The sequence below is a fragment of the Chamaea fasciata genome, unplaced genomic scaffold (genome assembly GCF_029207755.1).
Source record: "Chamaea fasciata isolate MVZ Bird 193981 ecotype frontalis unplaced genomic scaffold, bChaFas1.0.hap1 SCAF_1, whole genome shotgun sequence".
NCBI lineage: Eukaryota > Metazoa > Chordata > Aves > Passeriformes > Sylviidae > Chamaea > Chamaea fasciata.
This window is the reverse complement of record NW_027094086.1, coordinates 138,975,031-138,994,979: the sequence shown is the minus strand read 5'-3', so window position 1 is coordinate 138,994,979 and position 19,949 is coordinate 138,975,031. Positions and strand designations below refer to the sequence as shown.

General features: G+C 42.0%; 1 protein-coding gene and 2 long non-coding RNA genes across 13 annotated transcripts in view; all 3 read left to right on the top strand.

Annotated features, from left to right (window-relative positions):
* The first annotated feature begins 1,959 nt into the window (after positions 1–1,959).
* On the top strand, positions 1,960–2,623 carry LOC136294198 (uncharacterized). The gene is made up of 2 exons (XR_010722341.1): positions 1,960–2,047; positions 2,212–2,623. It is a non-coding gene; the product is annotated as an uncharacterized lncRNA (long non-coding RNA).
* A 1,292-nt stretch (positions 2,624–3,915) lies between these two features.
* LOC136294236 (uncharacterized) lies at positions 3,916–6,119 on the top strand. The gene is made up of 2 exons (XR_010722345.1): positions 3,916–4,119; positions 4,519–6,119. It is a non-coding gene; the product is annotated as an uncharacterized lncRNA (long non-coding RNA).
* A 4,753-nt stretch (positions 6,120–10,872) lies between these two features.
* The window catches only part of ARHGAP12 (Rho GTPase activating protein 12), a 75,286-nt gene continuing 66,209 nt past the window's right edge, over positions 10,873–19,949 (top strand). For 6 of the 11 annotated variants that reach the window (XM_066199973.1, XM_066199966.1, XM_066199949.1 and 3 more), the window contains exons 1-2: positions 10,873–10,954; positions 16,346–17,097. In XM_066199973.1, the coding sequence (XP_066056070.1) occupies positions 16,429–17,097 (669 nt within the window). In that variant the 5' untranslated portion in view covers positions 10,873–10,954; positions 16,346–16,428. Of the gene's footprint in view, positions 10,955–16,345; positions 17,098–19,949 lie in introns of those variants that run through there. The other 5 variants (XM_066199923.1, XM_066199912.1, XM_066199895.1 and 2 more) reach the window with 1 other exon arrangement.

Genomic DNA, 19,949 nt, shown 5'->3' with positions numbered 1-19,949 from the left:
GATGATTAGAGGGATGGAGCACCTCTCCTGTGAGAATTTGATTTGTTCAGTCTGGAAAAGTGAAGGCTTCGGCATGATCTAATTTCAGCTTTTCAGTACCTGAAGGGAACACACAAGAATGATGGAGAGGGACTTTTACAAGATCATGTAGTGACAGAACAAGGGGGAATCAATTCAAACTGGAAGAGAATGGGTTTAGACTACGTATTAGGAAGAAATTCTTTACCATGAGAGTGGCCAGGCACTGGCACAGGTTGCCCAGAGAAGCTGTGGATGCCCCATCCCTGGAAGTGTTCCAGACAAGGCTGGAGGGAGCTCTGAGCAGCCTGGTCTAGTGAAAAGTATCTCTGCCCATGGCAGGGGGTTGGAACTGAATGATCTTTAAGGTCCCTCATTAGGACAGATAATATGAAAGCATGAGAACTTGTTTTAAAAGTGTGTGTTGACAGTCATCTGTACAAAGCACAGGAGACTTTCTCCCACATTTGGCCCAGCAGGACCACTAGGTCATTTGTCAGAAGCTGCAGAAATGGCTGGGAGCTCCTGAAATGGGAATTGTATTCCTTTTTTCCAGAGTAGGGTTTTTTGTCTTTTGTAAGATCTTGAAGATCTAATTGTTCCTAAAATACCTGCTTGCTTAGGGGAATTTTAAATGTGAGTCTTCTCACTTGTGTTTTTTTACTGAACCCTTGAGAGAAAGAAGTCTCCTTGTATATCTAACAAAGTACCCTGAAAAGATCTATATTTAAATCAAGCCTACTCACCTGCCTGACAGCCCAGTTCTGTGGAATAATCTTGTTGTTTGGGGCTCATCCAGAGCCCCGGGGGTCACTTGTTCCCTCAACACCCCCAAGGATGTCCCTTGTCCTGCAGTGATCCACCCAAACTAGGGGCCTGACCTGACTTCCTGGGAGTGGGATGAGTTTCCCTGGCAGTGCCCGCTGGTTTTCCAGCAGATGGCAATAACCCAGACTGGCTGAGACTGTGCAGTGCTGGGGCAGGAGTCCCCCCAGCAGCCCTGCAAATCCCTGTGGTGTGGAGAGAGGGAAAAGCAGGGAAGAGAGAGCAAGGCAATGAATAATAGATTACTAAAATCTAGCCAGTGAGAAAGTGCATACACAGGAGAGGGATAGAGTGCATAATTCATACATAATTGCTTGGGGGGGATTTTAAATAAAGAAGAGAGCTGGGCTTGTTTCCCTTTTTTTCTCTTTTGAGTTTTCCAGCCAGGTAAATGTGTTTTTATTCACCTGTCTTGGCCTTGGGGCTCAAAGGTGACCCAGCTACCATCCTGCCATCTGTCAGGTGATGGGACTGGTCACACATGAGATGCCAAGGCATGACTGCCATGACCTAAAAATGACTGTAGTCTATAATACTGCAGGCCCAAAGTGGTGAGCACTGAGGATATACCTTTAAAAAGACCAGGACAAAATGCTGATACCATCTTGTCAATGGCTATTTCACAGTTCCTGAAAATACCCTGAAGGAATTTCTATCTTGTGATTCATGGTTAATCTCCTGCTCACTTAGTAAACCATAAAATTTAGTGAGGCTGACTTTTGTCACAGCAAATGAAAACTTGTTTGACTTTCTTGTGTTCCTGCAGAATGAACAAGGGAGCACAGGTTGGCCAGCTTGGCGTCTGTAAAGGATGTTTCCTTGGGAATTGAGTATGTTTGTGTCTGAAAGTGATGATTCTATGTGATAACTTACACCCTGCATTTGTCAAGATTAAACACCACAAAATTCTTACTTGCATTACACAGAGTCACATAAATATAGGCCCATGGTCTCAACTCAGAGTTCTGTTTGTGCCAACATACTGTCTCTGAAAGTCAAAAAAATTAAGCTCTTCTGGAGGAACAGCAAGTGAGACAACATGCCCTGGTTTCCTAATTACCGGGGGTGGGGGGAGGGATAAAAGGCTGGTCTCTGCTGTAAAACCTGAGCGTTTGTGACTGCCGTTGTTCCAGAGCTACCTGCGTAAAGTGCCTTTTGTTTTCTCATCTTGCTACACTCTTGGCCTCGGTGAAAGACTTTGGCAGTAAGTTCCATGTTCTAGTTTGTGTGAAAACCTTTCTCAGTTTCTGCTTTGTAGCATTTCAGTATCACTGGATGTTCCCTTCTTTTTTCTTTTCTTTTTATGAAAAAACGCTCTTAGAAACTTTTGATCTGAGTTGTCCTTACCATGGATATTTTTTATTTCAGAGTTTCCTGGCACTGATCTTTTCCAAAGATGAATGTTTTCAATGTCTTAAAAAAAAAAACCCAAAAAAGAACAACAACAAAAAAAAACACCTAACCAACCAACCAACCAAAGCACAATGAAGTAGGAAGAATGGGTAATGCTCATCCAGCAAACATGTAGAAAACTACAGAGCTACTCACATAAGAGAAGGCAACACTTCAGTTTTTATGTCTCCCCTGTCCTCTTTTGAGAAGCAAATGCAAAGGGCTGGGGAAGGTTATTGTTTTAGGTGGGTATCTGGTTGCAGGAGCAATAGCTGAAGACCTATAACTGTTAGAAATTAGTAACTGTTTATTATTTCTTCATTCTAGTATCAGCAGACGTGTTTTAACTTCTGCTGTCATGGCAGCTTCTCAGCCTCCACAACAATAACATGTCTCATGCTTACTGCCAAATTATGGTGTGTCCAGCACTTAACAAAACACTCAATTTGTGGCTTGCACAGAGTACCTGGTCCAGACTACCAGCTCTGCGTTTCTGTTGCTATTCTGTTAAGATGGAGCTGAATGCCAGAGATCATTTGGTGCCAGATGGATAGGCACAGAAAACTGCACTTTGAGAGGCTTGCTCAGAAGTAACTGTCCTGCCCTTTATTTTCTGACCAAGAGATGACTGTAGATACCGTGGTTCTTTTGAGGATAACTTGTGGTTAATAATGCACAAAACAATTTCCATTAAAAAGGAGTGGAAATGGGTGATATATTTCCCAGTGAATAGTAAATTAACAACACATTTGGCTTCAGTCATTCAAAAAATTCAGATTTGATCTGAATTCATTTGAACGATGCTGCCTAGGGAGAGCAAAGGAAAAGCGATGTCATTGTATTCCTATCACAGAGCTGGGGGAGGGGGACGCCTCTTTTGAACATTCACACTTGGCATGAAAAATGCAGGTTCAGTATCTGCTTGAGGGGATTTAAACCCCCTCTACCACGTCTTTCTCAGTCCATCACTAACAGCCACACCATTTAGTATTCTGGGGTGCCTTCAATCCTGTTGCTGCTGTTCCACTTAGCATCAATAATTAAATCTTCACTGCAGAGGGACTGAGCTTCAGATATCGTCTATCCTCGAGGAGTGCTGCAGGCTGAGAAGCATTCACACCCTTTGTTTAAATGACTGCTCATATATTTTCCATTCACCAAAATTGTGGTAGTCAGAGGGACCAAAGGTGGCCCATTTACAGGGACTCTTGTGGTTAGGAGGCTGATCTGGAAGAGATTATAAACATTATTTTAAACCCAGTTTCTGCTTCATTTGAACTAAACTACAAGGTCTTTGTTTTGCTATAAAAACTCTGACATTTAAATTTGTTTTGACCCTGGTCAGGACCTGGTTTTAATTTTGTTCCCCTCCCCACGCCCTCCTTGCTTTTTTTTTTTTTTTTTTTTTTTTTTTTTTTTTTTTTTTTTTTTTTTTTTTTTTTGTCTCGGCAGGAAGCCCGAGAACACTCCCACCCTTTTCATTAATTGCAAACATAATGCTAACAAAACTCTGAGCCGGTAAACATCTCTCACTCGGCTTTGGAGTTTATTCATCCCTAAGGTAGAGTTATTATTTCATAATTGGAAGCACCTTCGAGGGACTCTTTTATCAGTAGTGTAATAGATACTTACAGCTCTGCCACTGCTTCCTTGTTGAATCTGCCTTGGTGTTAACAGCTTTTACCTTGGCTCAGCTGTTTGCAACTGCTCTGGGGCTCCTCCCTTCCAGGACATAGTTTCATCCTGACCGAAACCAGCATCCTACACGGCATCACTCTGTCATTGGGGCAGACAGGTGCTCACCATATTTCTTCCCACGCTGCAGGAAGAGATCACGACCTCAGTTATGTAAAACAGCGGATGGAGAGAACATATTATGTACTGGTAAAGTCATGACCTAGTATGCACAAGGCCTCTAGACTGTCTAATTAGGGACTGAGCTAATTAGAACTGGCTAAAATGGCCGTGTAGTGCACATCTTTTTATTTCGTGGGCTTCAAAAGAGATATAAACCTCTAAAAGGTTTAACATTTATTAAATTGAAACTTGACTTTTCAAATTAAGTCTGTGATTTCATGAATCAACAATTTTTTATGAGAGTTTGGGGATTGCTTTAATGACTTTGATAAGGGTAAGATGTTTTCACTAACGTTTTAGGGGGTGACAGCTCAGCGAGTGGCTGAGGCTGGGGCAAAAGGGCATTAGACCACAGCTGTGGTAAAGAGGCGCAATGCAGTGTCACAGCCAACACCGCCTTTTTATTTCTACCTTTCTTTATTGCAGAGCAATTGTAATGGTCAAACCATGATCTACATGAAACACTCCAGGGGATCCTTCGCATCAGCTTGGGATGTAAAACTATGCTGGCTGAGCCAAAACACAAAAAATTTTCATTCTTTCTAATGAAACTTCTACTTTACTCTTTAAAAACCACATGAAAATAACAAAGACCCAGCCAATCCCCTTTTTTCACTTTCTCCCATGGTTTCCTCTAGTGAGGAAAAAAAAAAGCTGGAATGACTCATTTCTGGATAGAAGCAGGTGAGACAGCAGGACTAACAGCAGCGTTGACTGTGTCAGCCATGGTGTTATTGCTAGGCCAGCCTTTCAGCAATGAAATTCTTTATAAGGGTTTCTGTTCACTTTTTGATGGAAAGAGGAAGCAAAACCAGCAGAGAAACTTGCAAGAAAGCAAACAAGACAAAATCTGAACTTGGATTCCTTAAGATGTCTCTGTTTGAAGGAGTGATGGGATTGGAAAGGGTTTGGGCCCTGAACTCCAGTGACTCCTTGGGAATGACTATGATATACTGAAATTACTAAGAACTCTGAGCCAGCACATAGTTTCCTTCATACCATCCCACTCAGGGACTTGAAATAACTTTTTTTTTTTTTTTTTTTTTTTTTTTTTTTTTTTTTTTTTTGTCAGAAGCAAAACACAGAAATAAAAGAAAAAAACACAGCTCGTCATGGTAATGTCATGACCTTTTACCTGATTCTTTCTGCAGTAGCTACTGGCACAAGAGGATTGTTTTTTCTTTTATGAAGCAGAATGAAATTCAGAAGAGTTGGTGCAGGGGCTATGATGGAACAGGAAATGGAGAACGAAGAATAAAAGGTGGCATCTGTACTAGTCAATTAAACACAGTCACAGGTGCTGGAACTTGATCATCCATACTGTGAAATTGTGAAAGCAGTCCTCTCCATGGCTTTGGTGAGAGGATAGCTTGCCATCTCCCACACATGTTCTGCAATGGGACCATTCCCAGCCAAGCTTTAGACTGTGATTTGCAAGAATGTTTACTCAGTTGAATATCACAGTTACCAGATTAAGTATTTTTCTGAGTCACTGGGGTCCATAGAGTGAAACCTCTTTCACCAGCATTGCTCTCTACTCCAGTTTTCTTCAAGAACAACCCCATGGTGACCAGGCTGTGCCCTTAAGAGAAAATATCATGCTCATGTAACAAAAGAATTCAGAGAACATCTGAAATAAAATATGTGTGTCTAATTTTCATATGGCTGATTTCAGGCAGCTGAAAATGAAAATCTAAGTCACTCATTTTTTTTCTCATGAATTTGTCTAATTCTTTACAAACATGTAAACTTTTGGCATTCACCATTTCCATTGGCAGTGATTTCCACTAAGTACATGAACAGACTCTAGAGTGCAATTGATCTGATCACATAGGGGTGCCTACTTTAAGATGAGATTAATTATTCCCCAGACTCCTTTGATTGTGATAAATAGAACTCCACTGAGTCTGAAGGGAGCTTTGTCATTCTTTTTTGATGTAGATACACACTAAGAGATATCCAAAAAAACTTGGGCAGGATGAACCTCTCCTCTGACTTTTATCTATGCTTGTTAAGCTAAGGGGAAATCTATCCAGGCTATCAGTTCCTGCTGTTCCTCAGAAAAAAACCACCCAGTATTAACCAGACAACCTCACTTCACTTTGACCATCCACTGGGAGCTTTGCTGGACCTTGAGGAGCCTCTGTGGTTGCATAGAACTAGCAATGTGCAGTATGAGTTGGAGTTTCCAGTTCCAGAGCACCCACCAGTGACTGGGTGATTTACGTCATGCCAGACCCTTGCACTGAAGTAAATTCTGAACTTCTGTGGTTTGAGGAACCAGAAACTCCCCTGTGAATCTTCTCTAAGCCTGAATTTGGTGAAGTACAATAAAACTGACTTCAACATGAGTAAAACATTTCACGCACTAGGTTTTATTTAATTCTTTTTGCAAAGCTGTATATTATTTTGATTGTGTTTATCAATGGTTGATAAACAACTCTTCCTTTTCATTAGAAAACATACAAGGTACTTATAAATTAAAGACACTTATGTGGGCTATCTTTAATTGTCCATGGTATAAATGGACATTTACATTGTGCCTTTGAATATGAACATTTTTCATTATACGTTTATAAAAATAGATACTACTATTTAAAGGATTAATTGCCTGTTAGCTCAAACCATGCTGAGATCAAGACACAACTAGCTGTGCAGAGATGACTAAGATTTAGCTTAGGTAAAGGTCTTAAGTCAAGGCAGCACAAAGAACTGTCTGCCTTCATCTACTGTAGGCTTTAGCTATTCAGTCAGAAAATTATTCATTACCTTTCTCCACATTTAATTCTGTGACTCAGAGGTATATTTTAGTGCTCCAAACAGAAGTGATGTGGTTTGGAATACTGTGCTCGAGAAGAGGAAAGTGATAAACAGTTTAACTACACAGGTGAGTAGGGAGCCAGGTCTTGGCAAGAGCAGAATCAAAAGATCAGTTTGTCCAAAACAAATCTCATTTTGTTCTTTAGTAAGGCTGACAATCAGATAGTTGCAAAAAAATGTCCTTCACTTGCAAACTGAGACTGCAAATAAAAACAACAGGTATGTTTGAATTTTTGTTATAGCTTCCATTGGGTGCTCTGAGATAGATATGAATACTGAAGATCACAAGGGTGATGTGGCTAACAAACAGAACAGAGTGAAAAATTGTGTGTTGGCCACTGTCCACTCTGCCTAATACGATTTGCAAAAATAATCTGCTGGCAAAACGGAAAAATTTCACAAATTCCTTGCTGATTTTACACAGAGAAACAAATAATCTTCTCTGAACTCTGGATAAAAGTTCCTCCTTAAGGCAGATATTCCTTTGTAGTGTCATGGTGAAAGAAGTTCTTCACTGAACTCGTGAGGAATCTGGGTTCCTTTTTCTATATTCTTTACTTTAGTTGTTCCCTTGTCAATTGATTTTCCTCATAATGCATAGTTATATAAATAAAAAAGGCTCATCTATTAGTTGAGTCAGGAGACAGGGAGTAAATTGACAAGTTCATGCAAAAAGCCCACAGCATCTGCACTTTGTGAAAAAGTGCTTTTGTAGCATTGAGAAAGAACAGAAAGAAGGAATTGATTGTATGTCTACATGTAGGTGGTAAGAGTATTTTTAGATAGAGGTGAGAGGCTGGAAGCTGTCAAAAAACTGAGAGTAGGAGCAGAGTACACAGGAGATGCCCCAGGTAATGTGTTTTATATCAGGCAAGTTGAACCATTCTAAAAAATACATTTGTAAGTAGTATTAAAAATAAAATAAAAAGATATTCTATTTATACAAAAAAAATTGTTGAAATAAGTGCATTTGTCTAAATTCAGAATGGTTTCTCAAGAGCATATCTCTGTTGAGGTTATAAGACTAAAAAGAGAAAAGGTCTCTAAAAAAGAGTGAAAACTTGAGGAAACAGCAAAATGAGCAAGGTGGATATTTGCAGTATCTGCCTGTTAGATGTGACAAAGCTTTTTGTATTTGCCTTCTTGGTCATTTCCGAAAGAAAGAATCAACACAGTTCATAATGAGATTATGTTTGGTAAGGAGGGGTGGCAAACAATGAATAAACAACCCAGATTTAATACCAATCACGTTTTCAGCAGCACATTTCTGCTGGTTACCTAACACCAGTTCTGGCACTATGAGTAACAGGATGGCAGCAGCCACTCTCAGATATGCATTTCTAATTAATTAAAACATGACACACATCTAGAATTACTGTGACTGAGGCATAAAATAATGGACAGCTGAACTTGCAGAGATTTGATATAGACTCAGAAGAAAAAAAATAGAAAAGAAATAAAATGGCAATTTGCCCTTCAAAATGAATAGGCTCAGCTTTTTATACATGTAATGCTAGTATTTATGAACTTTGAATCTGAGGAGTGAAAGCAACATTTCTATGTCTGATTCAAACACAAGAAATAGATTTTTTCAAGACTGGATTTTCAGAACCGTGAAGCTTGTTTTCTATGGATTTGTGTTTTATCATAAGTAGTAACTATCATCTTTTTCTCCACAATTGCAGTATTTATAATGTCACTTTTTAATGTGGATTCTTCTCCACCTCTGTATGGCTGACTGCTTCCACAGACCTTGTGGGAGCATAACTACCTTTAAGGGAACTCCCTTTTGGCAAACACAGTTAAATTTGGACAAAGGTTTTGAAGGCTTGGTGTAATAGAACAGACAGACACTTCAAACACTGACGTTTCATAAGGAATCAGTTTACAAAGAGAGAGACTGATGTCGTTGTGTCCAAGGTATGATACAGAACAATCAGAACACAATAGATACATGAATTGAGTCCTGTACTCTCTATCGGAGTTCTCATGTACTACATAAAGCAATTCTAGTTGGCAGTTCTTTCAATCTGGGATTTGTGAGGTCAATACGTGTACTGGATATTTCCAACTAATATAATACATGTAGTCCCATCTGAGGTATGAGTATGGCAGCATTCCTCCACCTCCAGGAAAAACAAGTCACAGTGAGTAAAGGTTGTGAACTTTAGCTCTTTCTGCTCCAGTGAAATGGCAGAGAAATCCTTCCTAGGCAGAATACGCAACAGATACTAAAAGTGGAACTTGGGCTGGACAGTTTATTTGTAATGTGGAATCTTTCATGACTGCACTTGGGCAGGGACTCAAAATTACATATCTTCTGGCACCTTCAGCTCTATTATGCCTGTTGTTCTTATGTGGGACCATTGGTTCAACCCTGACTCAGAGGGAAGAGTGCCTCAGACTGAATCACTAATGCCGTATCCTGCAGCACTCTAGTGAAGCCTTGGCAGTAAGGAACGATAATTACAATGTGGTTACTATGACTGATTTTTGAGATGCTTTTATATACACCTCAGGCATGTCAGCAGGTAAAATGCAGTCAGCTTGTTCAGAAGTACCCAAATGTCCCAAGTATATTATTTTTTACCATAAAACTGAGCATACAGATAGAATCCTACTAGACAGAAACATCCAAGAAATACTTTATATCTTTTTCACATATGTGTAATTTACAAAGAGTGAGTATGAATAAAAAACAACTGTCCTTTTACACATTTCTTTTGTCTTTTAATGATAAATAATGGACCTCTATATACAAGATGTTTTTTCCCTTACAATAGAAATGCTGCTGTCTAGTCTGTTTTTTCCAGACTGTGAATAACTGCTGAACGAGTGGGTGTGACAGTGTTATCAACCTTACAACACCAACAGAATTTTAATAATTATGTTTTGTGAACAGACAGCCCAAAGTCAAATAATCCTTAGTGTCAAGGGGACATTCTCACAAGTATTCAGGATAGACAAAAAGCTTCAAGGTAGCTTCAGTGTTCTCTACTTGTCTTGCATGTTTGTTGCAGAACACATATGAGATTTCAAGGAAATATCAGTATTGGAAGTTCAAGATGGATTGCAATTCCGTATGAAAATATGTCCACATGTGCAATTAAACCTATTGATGTTTTAATCTTTTCCTCAATTAAAGTCTGTTTCACTCTCTCTTGCTGCCTGCTTCTCAGGTCTTTTCCATTGCTTGTCCTTCCCTCAGCAAACCTGTTCTTTCCACCTTTTGATGGTTTTACTGTCTCCTTCCTGCTTCCGTCTGTTAAAATAGTCAAAGAGGAAGTTAGACCAGCATTACCCTTCATTAGATTAATAGCGTGCAGACAGCTTACACATCTCTGTGCCATTGTTTCAGGCTGTTTGTAGATTCATTCAGATGCCACTGTATTAGTTACAGTCAGTCCATGCTTTCAAGGTTATCTTTGCAACCAAGAGAACTAGATACTGCTTTTTCAAAGAGAAAGATAAGATTACTTACAATTTGGAAATACCATGAAGGCCACCTAAATATTTTCAAACAATGCTTGAAAACTTTTTTAGTATAGTAAGAGATGCCAAGGAAGTTAACTCGAAATAAATGTCAAGGACTACTTCTTATTATTTCTCTTTGGGCAACTATCAAAAAAATGCGGTTTCTACAGGTATTGTGTATTAAACAGTCAGACCGACCCCTGTTTGCAGTGAGGAAGGTGCCTGGTTTTTGTTTTCCCTCTGTTCGTTTCACCGGGGACAGAAAGGCCTGGCTATTTCTCAGGACCAGGTCAGTCAGGAGCTGTTGGCATCGCTCCAGCAGGCGCACCGGAGCACTCGAGCAGCCCAGGGTGAGACGGGCAGCAGGACGGCCGGACGGGCCGGTGCGATCGCCAAATCCTCACCGGGGGGCGGGCGGTCCCGGGCACCGCCCCCGCCCCACCCCCGCCCGGGCCCGCCCCGGCACGTGACCCGCGGTGACGCCGCCGTGCCCCGGAGCCGAGACTCGCCGGGGCCGCGGCGGGAGCGGAGCGGAGCCGCCGCAGCCGGAGCGGGGCCCGGGCGGCAGGTGGGTGGCTGCGCCGCGCCCTCGGCCCGCCGGGCAGGGCAGGGGAGAGCGGGGACGGGGACGGGGACGAGCGCGGCGCTGCTGCCGCCGCCGGGACGGTCGGGCAGGGCTGGGTGGCCCCGCGGGGGCACGTCCGCGCCCGGCCCGGCGCACGGGGCCGCAGCCCCCCGGTGCCGCCCTCCCGCCCTCCCTCTCCTGGAGCGCCTCGCGGAGCGCCCCCCGCGCCCGCCGGGGCTCCGGGCGGCGCCGCCCCGCGCTGCCCCCGGCGGCGGCGGCGGCGGCTCCGTTCCGCGGGCGGCGCCGGGAGCGCCGAGTTGGCGGCGCCCGGAGGCAGCTCCGCACCTGGGCGCTGCCGCGGGGCGCGCTGCCGGGGCGGCGGGGCCGGGCCGCCCGCGCTGCCGTGTGCGAGCGGCGCCCGCTCACCTGCGGGAGACAAAGGGAGGCAGCGCCGGCCCCGCCGCCCTTCCCGGGCGCCCCCGCCGGGCCGGGGGGATCTGCCGCCCTTGCGTGAACTTGAGCGCGGCAACTCGGGGTGGCTGGGCTGGGGCGGCTCTAGCGCGCTATTTATAGCCAGTCCTCGCAGACAACAACTTAACAAAAGCCCGCACCGAGGAGCGAGCGGGGCTGGGAGGGAGCTCGCGGGGGTGCGGGGGGGAGGGGGCTGCAGCGGCGCTGAAAAGTTGTCCTGACACTTGTTTAAAATGCATCGCTTATTCAGTGCTCTGAGTCACGGGCAATTATTAAATGGTTGCTTATTATGCCTCTAGCGTTTAAAGACGTGTGAGCTCCGGGTAGGTAGTTTACTTGCAAGTAGTGCTCGATTTCTAACTGTGTTTGAGGAGAGAGTGAAGGGCTAAGCCTGTTTTCATACAGCTTGTAAGTTGTCTCTGTTTTGGTTATATATGTTGTTTCCATTCGCCTCTATTTGCATGCAACTTTTGCATGCTCTAAATGCACGCTTGGCAGAGGGTGGCTTTCACAGGCGTCCGTGAAGACTGGTCTGCATGAAAATATTGGCTGAGGGGTTAGGTGTGCTGGACAAGCAGTGGTGCCCCTTGGGAATAAAGGTACGAATAGGGGTGAAGTCTGACAAGGGACCAGTCTCCCAGGCACTGGTCATGCAGATACAGCTTGAACCCCTAAGAAAATTGCCCAGAGAGAAGCAGAATCATGGAATCTATTGAGGTGTAGCCAGGGTATCTCATCTGGCCTGAACTGTTAAGAATTGATCTTAATTTAGCCTTCATAATTGAGTTTATTTCTGTATCAGCGCTGCGGAAGGGTTCATTTCAGTGGGTGAAGTTTGATGCTGAAAATGGAAAAAGATTACACAAGTCAACTGCTGCTGCTTTGTAGGACGCTGCGAACAAGGTCACACAAAGAAATTTAAGGCAATCTGTTAATACCCAGTGGCATTTTTAACAATTTATAATCTGCTTGTATTAGAAAGTAAGTAACAATTCCCTATCTCCAGTAAGGGTTCCCCCCCCCCCCCCCCCCCCCCCCCCCGAGGAAACTAAAATAAATCGTGAAAAGCATTTTAGGTCATTTCCCAAGACTCAGTTACCAGGTTCTGGAAGATGAGAGGTAAATGCTCAGTGCTTGATAATTTCAAAAGAGAGGGTGTGAGGGAGTCTTGATTTCTAGGATACTGCTGAAGATAGGGCTGATCATATCTCATACAAAATATGAGCATACTATATGTGTATGATCTGTGATCGTATTTATGATTCCGTGTCTTAGGACTGTGCTTCTTTCAAGCGTTTGCCTGGCCTTCAGGATCAATCGAGAGACCATCATCCTGTAGTTAAGACTGGATGCTGTGCGGAGATGAGGGTGCAGCTGCAGGGTTTAGGTTGCTCCAGGAAAGGCTCAGCTCTGAGCCGACCTACAGCTCTCCGAACCCTGCCTGGCTGAGGGTGATTGGAGCTGTCACATCGGGTCTAGATAAAAACGGTCTCGTTTTGTGGGGACACACATAAAAACCTAGCTAGAGGCAAGTGTTGGCATGCCAAACCCCTGGTGCTGCGTCTGCACCTGCTTGTGGGGAGAGCTCCCCAGAGCCCTGAGTGCAGGCAGGGCCGGCCCGGTCCCGGGAGGAGCCGGTGGGGCAGGGCCGGCCGGGGCAGGGGCGCGCCCGCGGGCGGAGGGGTGGAGGAAGGGAGGAGCTGACCTCTGCGAACACCCGGGGTTGCCAGCCTTACTCAGCCTTAGCTGAGTAAGAGATGGGAACGGTTCCATCGGCAGCCGGAGTCCGAAGGGATCTCTGTGCCCCGGTGTCGAGTGAAAGCCCTGCTCGCCTCTCTCGCACCGGCTGCCGCACCCGGTGCCGTGCCTGTCATCGCCAGGCTCCGCTCCCGTGGGACAGCGGGAGCGCTCCGCGAAATGGTGGTTTGTGCGTCCCCGTGGGGACGTCACCCACCTTAGATCACTTGCCAGTAGCGATTGGGGTTTTCTTCACCAGGAGGAAAGCGAGGTCTGAGTCTGTATTTTGGTGTGTATGAATAGGTTTTCTTAGTGAGGCCATTTGTTATTAATCTCTCAATCAGATACTGGGACTTCATTTAAGGTGTGAAAGCTTACAGATGTTCTCTGTGGAAGTAAATGATTTTTCATACCTATCGTCCTCTAATTGGAGTAATTCAACCTTCTTTACCAACGTGGGTGCCTTCCAGCATGACAGGTAAATGGTAGGGAATAAAAAATGCTGTGAGGTTACGAGGACTGTCCAGCCGTATCCCTTCAGTTGTTGATTGGCAGCACAATGAAGTCAGTATTCCAAGTGTCAGTATTGTGCATTCACACCTGCATTGATGTGAACCCCTTACAGCAGAGGTTTGACCAAGGCTCTTTAAACTGTGTTCCATGAGACAGCTTCATGAAGGGGCATTACAATTAGCTGTTGCACAGAGAGTACAGGCAATCTACCTTTTGTGACACAAGAGCTGTGTGTCATTAAAAAAATTAAAGCAAAACAAAAATTAATGCATTTGAATCTATGAAGTTAAGGCCCTGGTAGCTGTTTGCTGATCTACGGGGTTCATTTCCCACCCTATACCGTACATATTTCTTGCTTTTTTGGGTTGAGGAGGAGCATTAGAGCCTTGCTCGATCCTGATGATGTGATCTGTTTGTAAAACTGTTTTAGTGTTCTGGCTGAACACAGCCTGTCTATCTTTAATCATATGTTCAACATTACCAAATGTTTGCTATTGAGTTGATAATTTTGCAGCTTGGATGAAAGACCAAAAATTGGGCTGCTTAATTTTGTTGTTTCTTTTTTGTTGTTATTTTTTGGGAAGGGATTAGGCTGCTAAACTGACTTCAAAAGTGGGTAGAGCTGTTTTTGTAGCAGTTTGTTTTATTTAACTTGTATTATTCAAAATTTTGTGGGTTTTTTTTTAAACATAACATGCAACCTGTTGAACCTTTCTGATTGAAAAAACGTTAAATGTGCATTCTCAATAAATAGTCATATGGAACTGGCAAAAGAGCAATGAAAAATCCAAGCTTTCAAACACTTGTTAGCCCTGTGGGAAACCAGAGGCTTATGTTCTCTCTTTGGTTTCTGTGTGGGAGAAAGAGCCTCTGAATGGATCCTTGTCCAGTGGTTCAGCTTTTTGAGGTAACAGAGCTTTGAGGTAGACTGCGGCTTGGTAAGACTTGCGTTTTTCTGGTGTCTGACCTGGAACCCATGAAAGGGGTTGGTAGCAGCTTTGAAGAAGTGTTGGAAGGAGTCAGGTTCGCTAAGAAGACAAAAATAGCTTTTGCACGGCAGAGCTTCCAAAACTAGAAAGAGAGTGGGAATGGCTGCTATTTGTTCATGTTTACCTTTTGCTGCTGTTGCTAAACAACTGTAGAGCTGCACTTAAAAACACCTATTTATGTAGAATAGCAGGTAAGCAAGTTGTTTTGTACTGAGGCTGTAAATAGACTTTGAATGTCAACGTACCATTTTATGGTAGAGAGTAAACACCAGAATCCTGGCATTCTTTTCTACTGCTTTGTGTTCCTATTGTCAGCTTTGTTGAACGTGGTACCATCATTCCTTCTGTCAAGTCTTTGATAAAATTGTAAATCTGACTTTGTGATTCTGTTTGGAGCCCTGAAAAGGGTGGTGGCTTCCTAGTTACCTGTAAGAAATGCTTATTGGAAGGAAAAGAAGATGGGCTGTGGGAGAGAGACACAGATTAAAGATAGGCACTTCTGTCTTGGTGTAATACTTTAGCTTTTTACATTCTACTTTGTCTCTGAGTTATGTGGCAAATGTACTTTTTTCAAGGCTTAGATCAAATAACAGAACTGGCAAAAGAAAATTGAACAATTCTTAGTGATTTCTGTTTTAGATCTCCCCAGAAGTTCTTTTCTGTTGTTATTTCTGTCCTTAGTCCCATTTAGCAGCTGAGTTCACTCTGCGTGTGTGTGCCTGCATGGAATTGCATTAGTTCCACTCTGTGGCAGGGTAAAGGCTCCAAATCTCATCACAAAGTCTTAACTTGCAGAGCTGCAAGTTTCTACATAACTTTTCTCATTCGTGAAACATGCATTTAAAAATAAAAAGATGTGTTTGTTAATCTTTATAAGATTAAATATGGCAGCACTTTCCTTGAATTTTCCTATGTTCCTTGTGAATGATGGAGATCTTGCATGCTTTGATTTTCAAGATTAAAAATCCTGCCTTTCATGTTAATTTACTATATTGTGTTCAGTGCAAGTTGGCAAGACTAATGCTTACCCACCCATGAATTTGGGCATTGATGCTACATGATTAAATGGAGAGAATTTGTTCGTGGGTGTGGATGCAGTGGCAGTTGTCTGGATTGTAAAGATGCTGAAAAGTACTTTTCAGAATTTTCAAGTATTATTCCATTACCTGTTTTGGTTCATAGTCCTGCTTTGTCACTGTTGAGGTTTTTGTTTGCCTTTTGAGATCTAGTCCCTAAACATTTCGTTAGATCAGCTCTTCTGTGAGGTAAATAAGTCTTCTTTGGAATATTTTGATTAAAACTAGTGTAGTAACAGAGTTTCAAAAAGAAATTAAGCCTATATGTAAGCAAGAGATTGACTCAGATCAGCCCCCCCACCAAATCCCCAATGATCAATCAATGTTATTCAGTAATAGAAACAATAACTAATTAATTAATGAAGCTAATGAGCCACTTGATAGCAGGAGGCTTGTGTGAATACAACAGTTAAATTGGTGACCTAAATTGTTCTACTGATTTTCTATTTGAACACTGAGAAAGTTATCTGAAAATACTGTATTTTCCCATCAATTAGTCTAAGGTTGATATGAATTGAATAGGCAGGATTTTTTAAAATGTTATTTTTCTCCAAAGTGCTCTCAAACAGCCACTTGATTACATATACTTTTTTTTTTTTTCCTTACAGCTCTGAACATTAACAGGAAAATAACACTGAAACAGAATGTCGGTTACCTTTTGTCTGAAAAGGTGAATTCTTTTCCGATAGAAATGGCTGATAAGGGTGGGAAGATGCTTCCAGGACAATTTTACATTCAAGTGGAGTATGACTATGAGTATGAGGCCAAGGACAAGAAAATTGTAATCAAGCAAGGGGAGAAATACATCTTAGTGAAAAAGACTAATGATGATTGGTGGCAAGTCAAAAGAGACGAAAATTCCAAACCCTTTTATGTGCCAGCACAGTATGTGAAGGAAATACCCCGGAAAGCACTGATGCCACCTGTGAAGCAGGCAAGCATGCTGCCAAATAACACCTTGAAGTTGACCCATGGATTACAGAGATCAACAGAAAATGTGAATAAGTCACCAGAGCTTTCTAGTTTTGGAAAATCTTCCCCAGTTCAAGTGTCTTGCTTAGTTCGAGATGCCAATCAGAATCTGGGACCCAACAATAGCCCCTGTCAAACTTTTGGTTTGAGTCTGGACCTTACCCAGAACAATGGAAAACTTAACAATGAGTTGCAATCTCCCAAGGTTTCAAATCAGTTTAGAACCATTTCCATGGGTCATTTCCCATGCTCGGAGTTCTTGGAAATAGAGAAGACCAGCTTTTTGCATGAACAATCTTGTGATTCAGCAGGAGAAGGCTCAGAAAAAATTCACCAAGATTCAGAGTCCGGAGATGAACTCAGTAGTAGTTCCACAGAACAAGTGCAGGTAGGCTAAAAACTGGCCCCCGTGTCTGGTTTGTTTTCTTTTGTTACTGCCATAATTGTCTGCTGCTGTTTTGAGACTAATTCACAAAAAATTCCAATTGTTTAAATAAAAATGTCTTCTCTCAGCATGAAATTGTTATGAAAATCGAAACAGTTGATGTGTTTAGTCCTTGCAGAATTACTGTGCTATGGGAATTGATTCCATTTACATTATTCTGTGATTTAACATTCAAGAAAGAACAATAGTGTTTCCATATTAAGATTGGTTTAATATGACACTGAGTTTGGGTTATATTTTCTTTCAGAGGAAGGGACCCTACTGCTGTAACTCCTCACGACTTGACTTGTGTGAAATAATAGTGCTAGTTACCGTCAGTTTTCTCTAAGTGTGTATAGATTATATAAGAACTGTAAATTAATGTCCTAGTGGGTTTAATTGCACTTAAGATTTACTTGGAGTTTGATTTCTGGCCTGGTAATTTTATTTGTAGACTATTTTAATGAGTCAGCCCTGACAATTCTGCTTCTCACAACTTTACTCTGGATTGAAACTCAAAACATGTGAGTTTGTTAATTAGTATGGAAGAATCTCAGGAATGATATACTCCTACTTCAGGCTAAAACTGAGCATTGACGGCCTTTGTCCTTGGTAAAGCAGTTTTTCTCACTTCTTAATTTTTTTTTTTTTAACGGGCATCCCCCACCCCCATCAAAAGATTAGAACTCTGACTTAATCAGGTCACTTCTGGTACGGGTAACCAAGTTAATTAGTCTATTGTAATCCAGGTTTGCTCTTAAACCAGTGATGTACGTGTGCATACACATAGTTGTATATTTATATATGTGTGTGAATGTAGATGATTCTCCCACCTCACACTTGCCTCCCCCATCTTTCTGTAGGGATGTGTTAAATTATTTTAAATTCTGTTAGAAGCTCCCTACTCTTGAACTTAATCTGTAGTGTGAAACTGGTTTTGCGTGGATAAAAACTGATTGTTACAGTAAATCCCACTTGCCAGCGTGTGTTCAGAGTACCAGAGGATCTCAAATCATACTTGATGCTAACTTTCAACATGAAAAGTTTTACTATTGAGAGTTGTGAATCAGTACTTTGCTAATAAGAAACAATGAAGACAAAGCTGCTAAGGAAGGAGTCAGTATGGGAAGATCTTAAAGATAAAAGATTGATTTGGTGAATTACAGGGTCTTAAACTGTGTGTATATATATTTATTGAAATACTCAGAATCAGTAGCTTTTCAATATCCTACTATATTCTTGGCCTCATTCTTGATATTCAGCGTTTCTATAGGTGTGGGTCATCTTGTCTTTAATAGTTGTATATTTTATGTTAGTTTTAACTTCATTGCCCCTCCCCCAAATAATATGGAATGAATAGGATGACTGAATTTAATTTCTTTCTTCAGTGATGCCTTTCTTATGCAGTGTGAGAATCCATGAGCTTCCTTGCACATTCTTTACAGCACTGTCCTAGCTCAGTGTAGTTGATATGAACCACTTGGAACTTGGCACGATAAAGTGATTACTAGATATTTATTTTAGAAAGCGTGTGTTGGCATGTTACTGCCATATTAATCAATTGCCAAACAAATTATGAAAATACCGAGGAATGTTTAAAAAGTATATCCTACTTTAAATAGTTTACCCCATTAAAATTTATATTACATGGTAGGACAGTTCCTTCTTCTTTGTTGACCATAATTTGATGCATTTCCTTCTCTAAAGCAGATGGAATTAATATTACATGGGTGTCTTTTGTCAATAATAAATATATGGCCTGCAGCTCAGTTTCCACTGGACTTTGTGCCTCTTGATGCAGTGACACTTAATCTTTTCACCGTTCTCTCCTCTCCCCCCTCCCCACTATACTTTCTTTATTCAATGCTACAACTGATTTATAAATTTGTATTTGAGTGGGGCAGCAGCGCATGTATTGTAGACACTGTGTTATGGGAGGTCTGAAGTGAGGCAGTTTTTACAGTGTTTAAGAATAACAAATGCTAAAAATGCCACATTTTGACTGTGGAAAAAGCTTGGCAGTTTGACTGATGTTACTGAAGAACTTGCAATTATCAGAATCTTGGGCAACAAGAGTGAGGGCACTCGCTGTGCCTTGCAGTTTGCCTTATTTTGTAACTTAATCTCATCGTGTGTAATCACAAGCTCTTTAAATGTAATGAAAATGTTTGACATTTAGTAGCCGTGGGGATTAAAGCAGTGGTAGAACTGATGTCACCGTTAGCTCAGTCTAGATGTTCAGAATGCCAGCCTTCTCACTGGAACAGCCTGGCAGTTTTTTTAGAATTCTTTCAATAATGAGCATTGTTTAGTAGAAATCAGCTGTGCAGAAATTAATGGCTCAGAAAGCTGTTTTTATTGCTCTTAGTCTGTAGTGAGAACATCAAGTTCCTGGCTTTCACGCACAAACAGGATTTCACTTCACAAGACTGACTGCTTCTCCCTCCCCTGCCTGCTGTGGAGTTCAGTTTTATGCAGCCTGCATTATAATAAACTCTAAGCTACAGGTGTTTTCTCTTGAATTTGAAAGGTTAGAAGCTAGAATTACCTTATTACCTTCATGTAAGAAATTTCTTGGTGGTGTTGAGGTGATAGTGTTCAGTTTTAGCCTGACCTTCAGTGTGTTTTCGCTGTCCTTGAATACAAATATATGAGATACAGAGGAATGCTTCTCTTGTGAGATCTTTCTAAGAAGTGGTTACATTATTCCCTGAAGATTATCCTCCTCCTCCTTTCCAGTAATGAAGTGCAGGTTCTGCAACTGTACAGTCTTGAAGTCATAGGCTTGCTGGCTGTGGAAATACTGGAAGATCCAG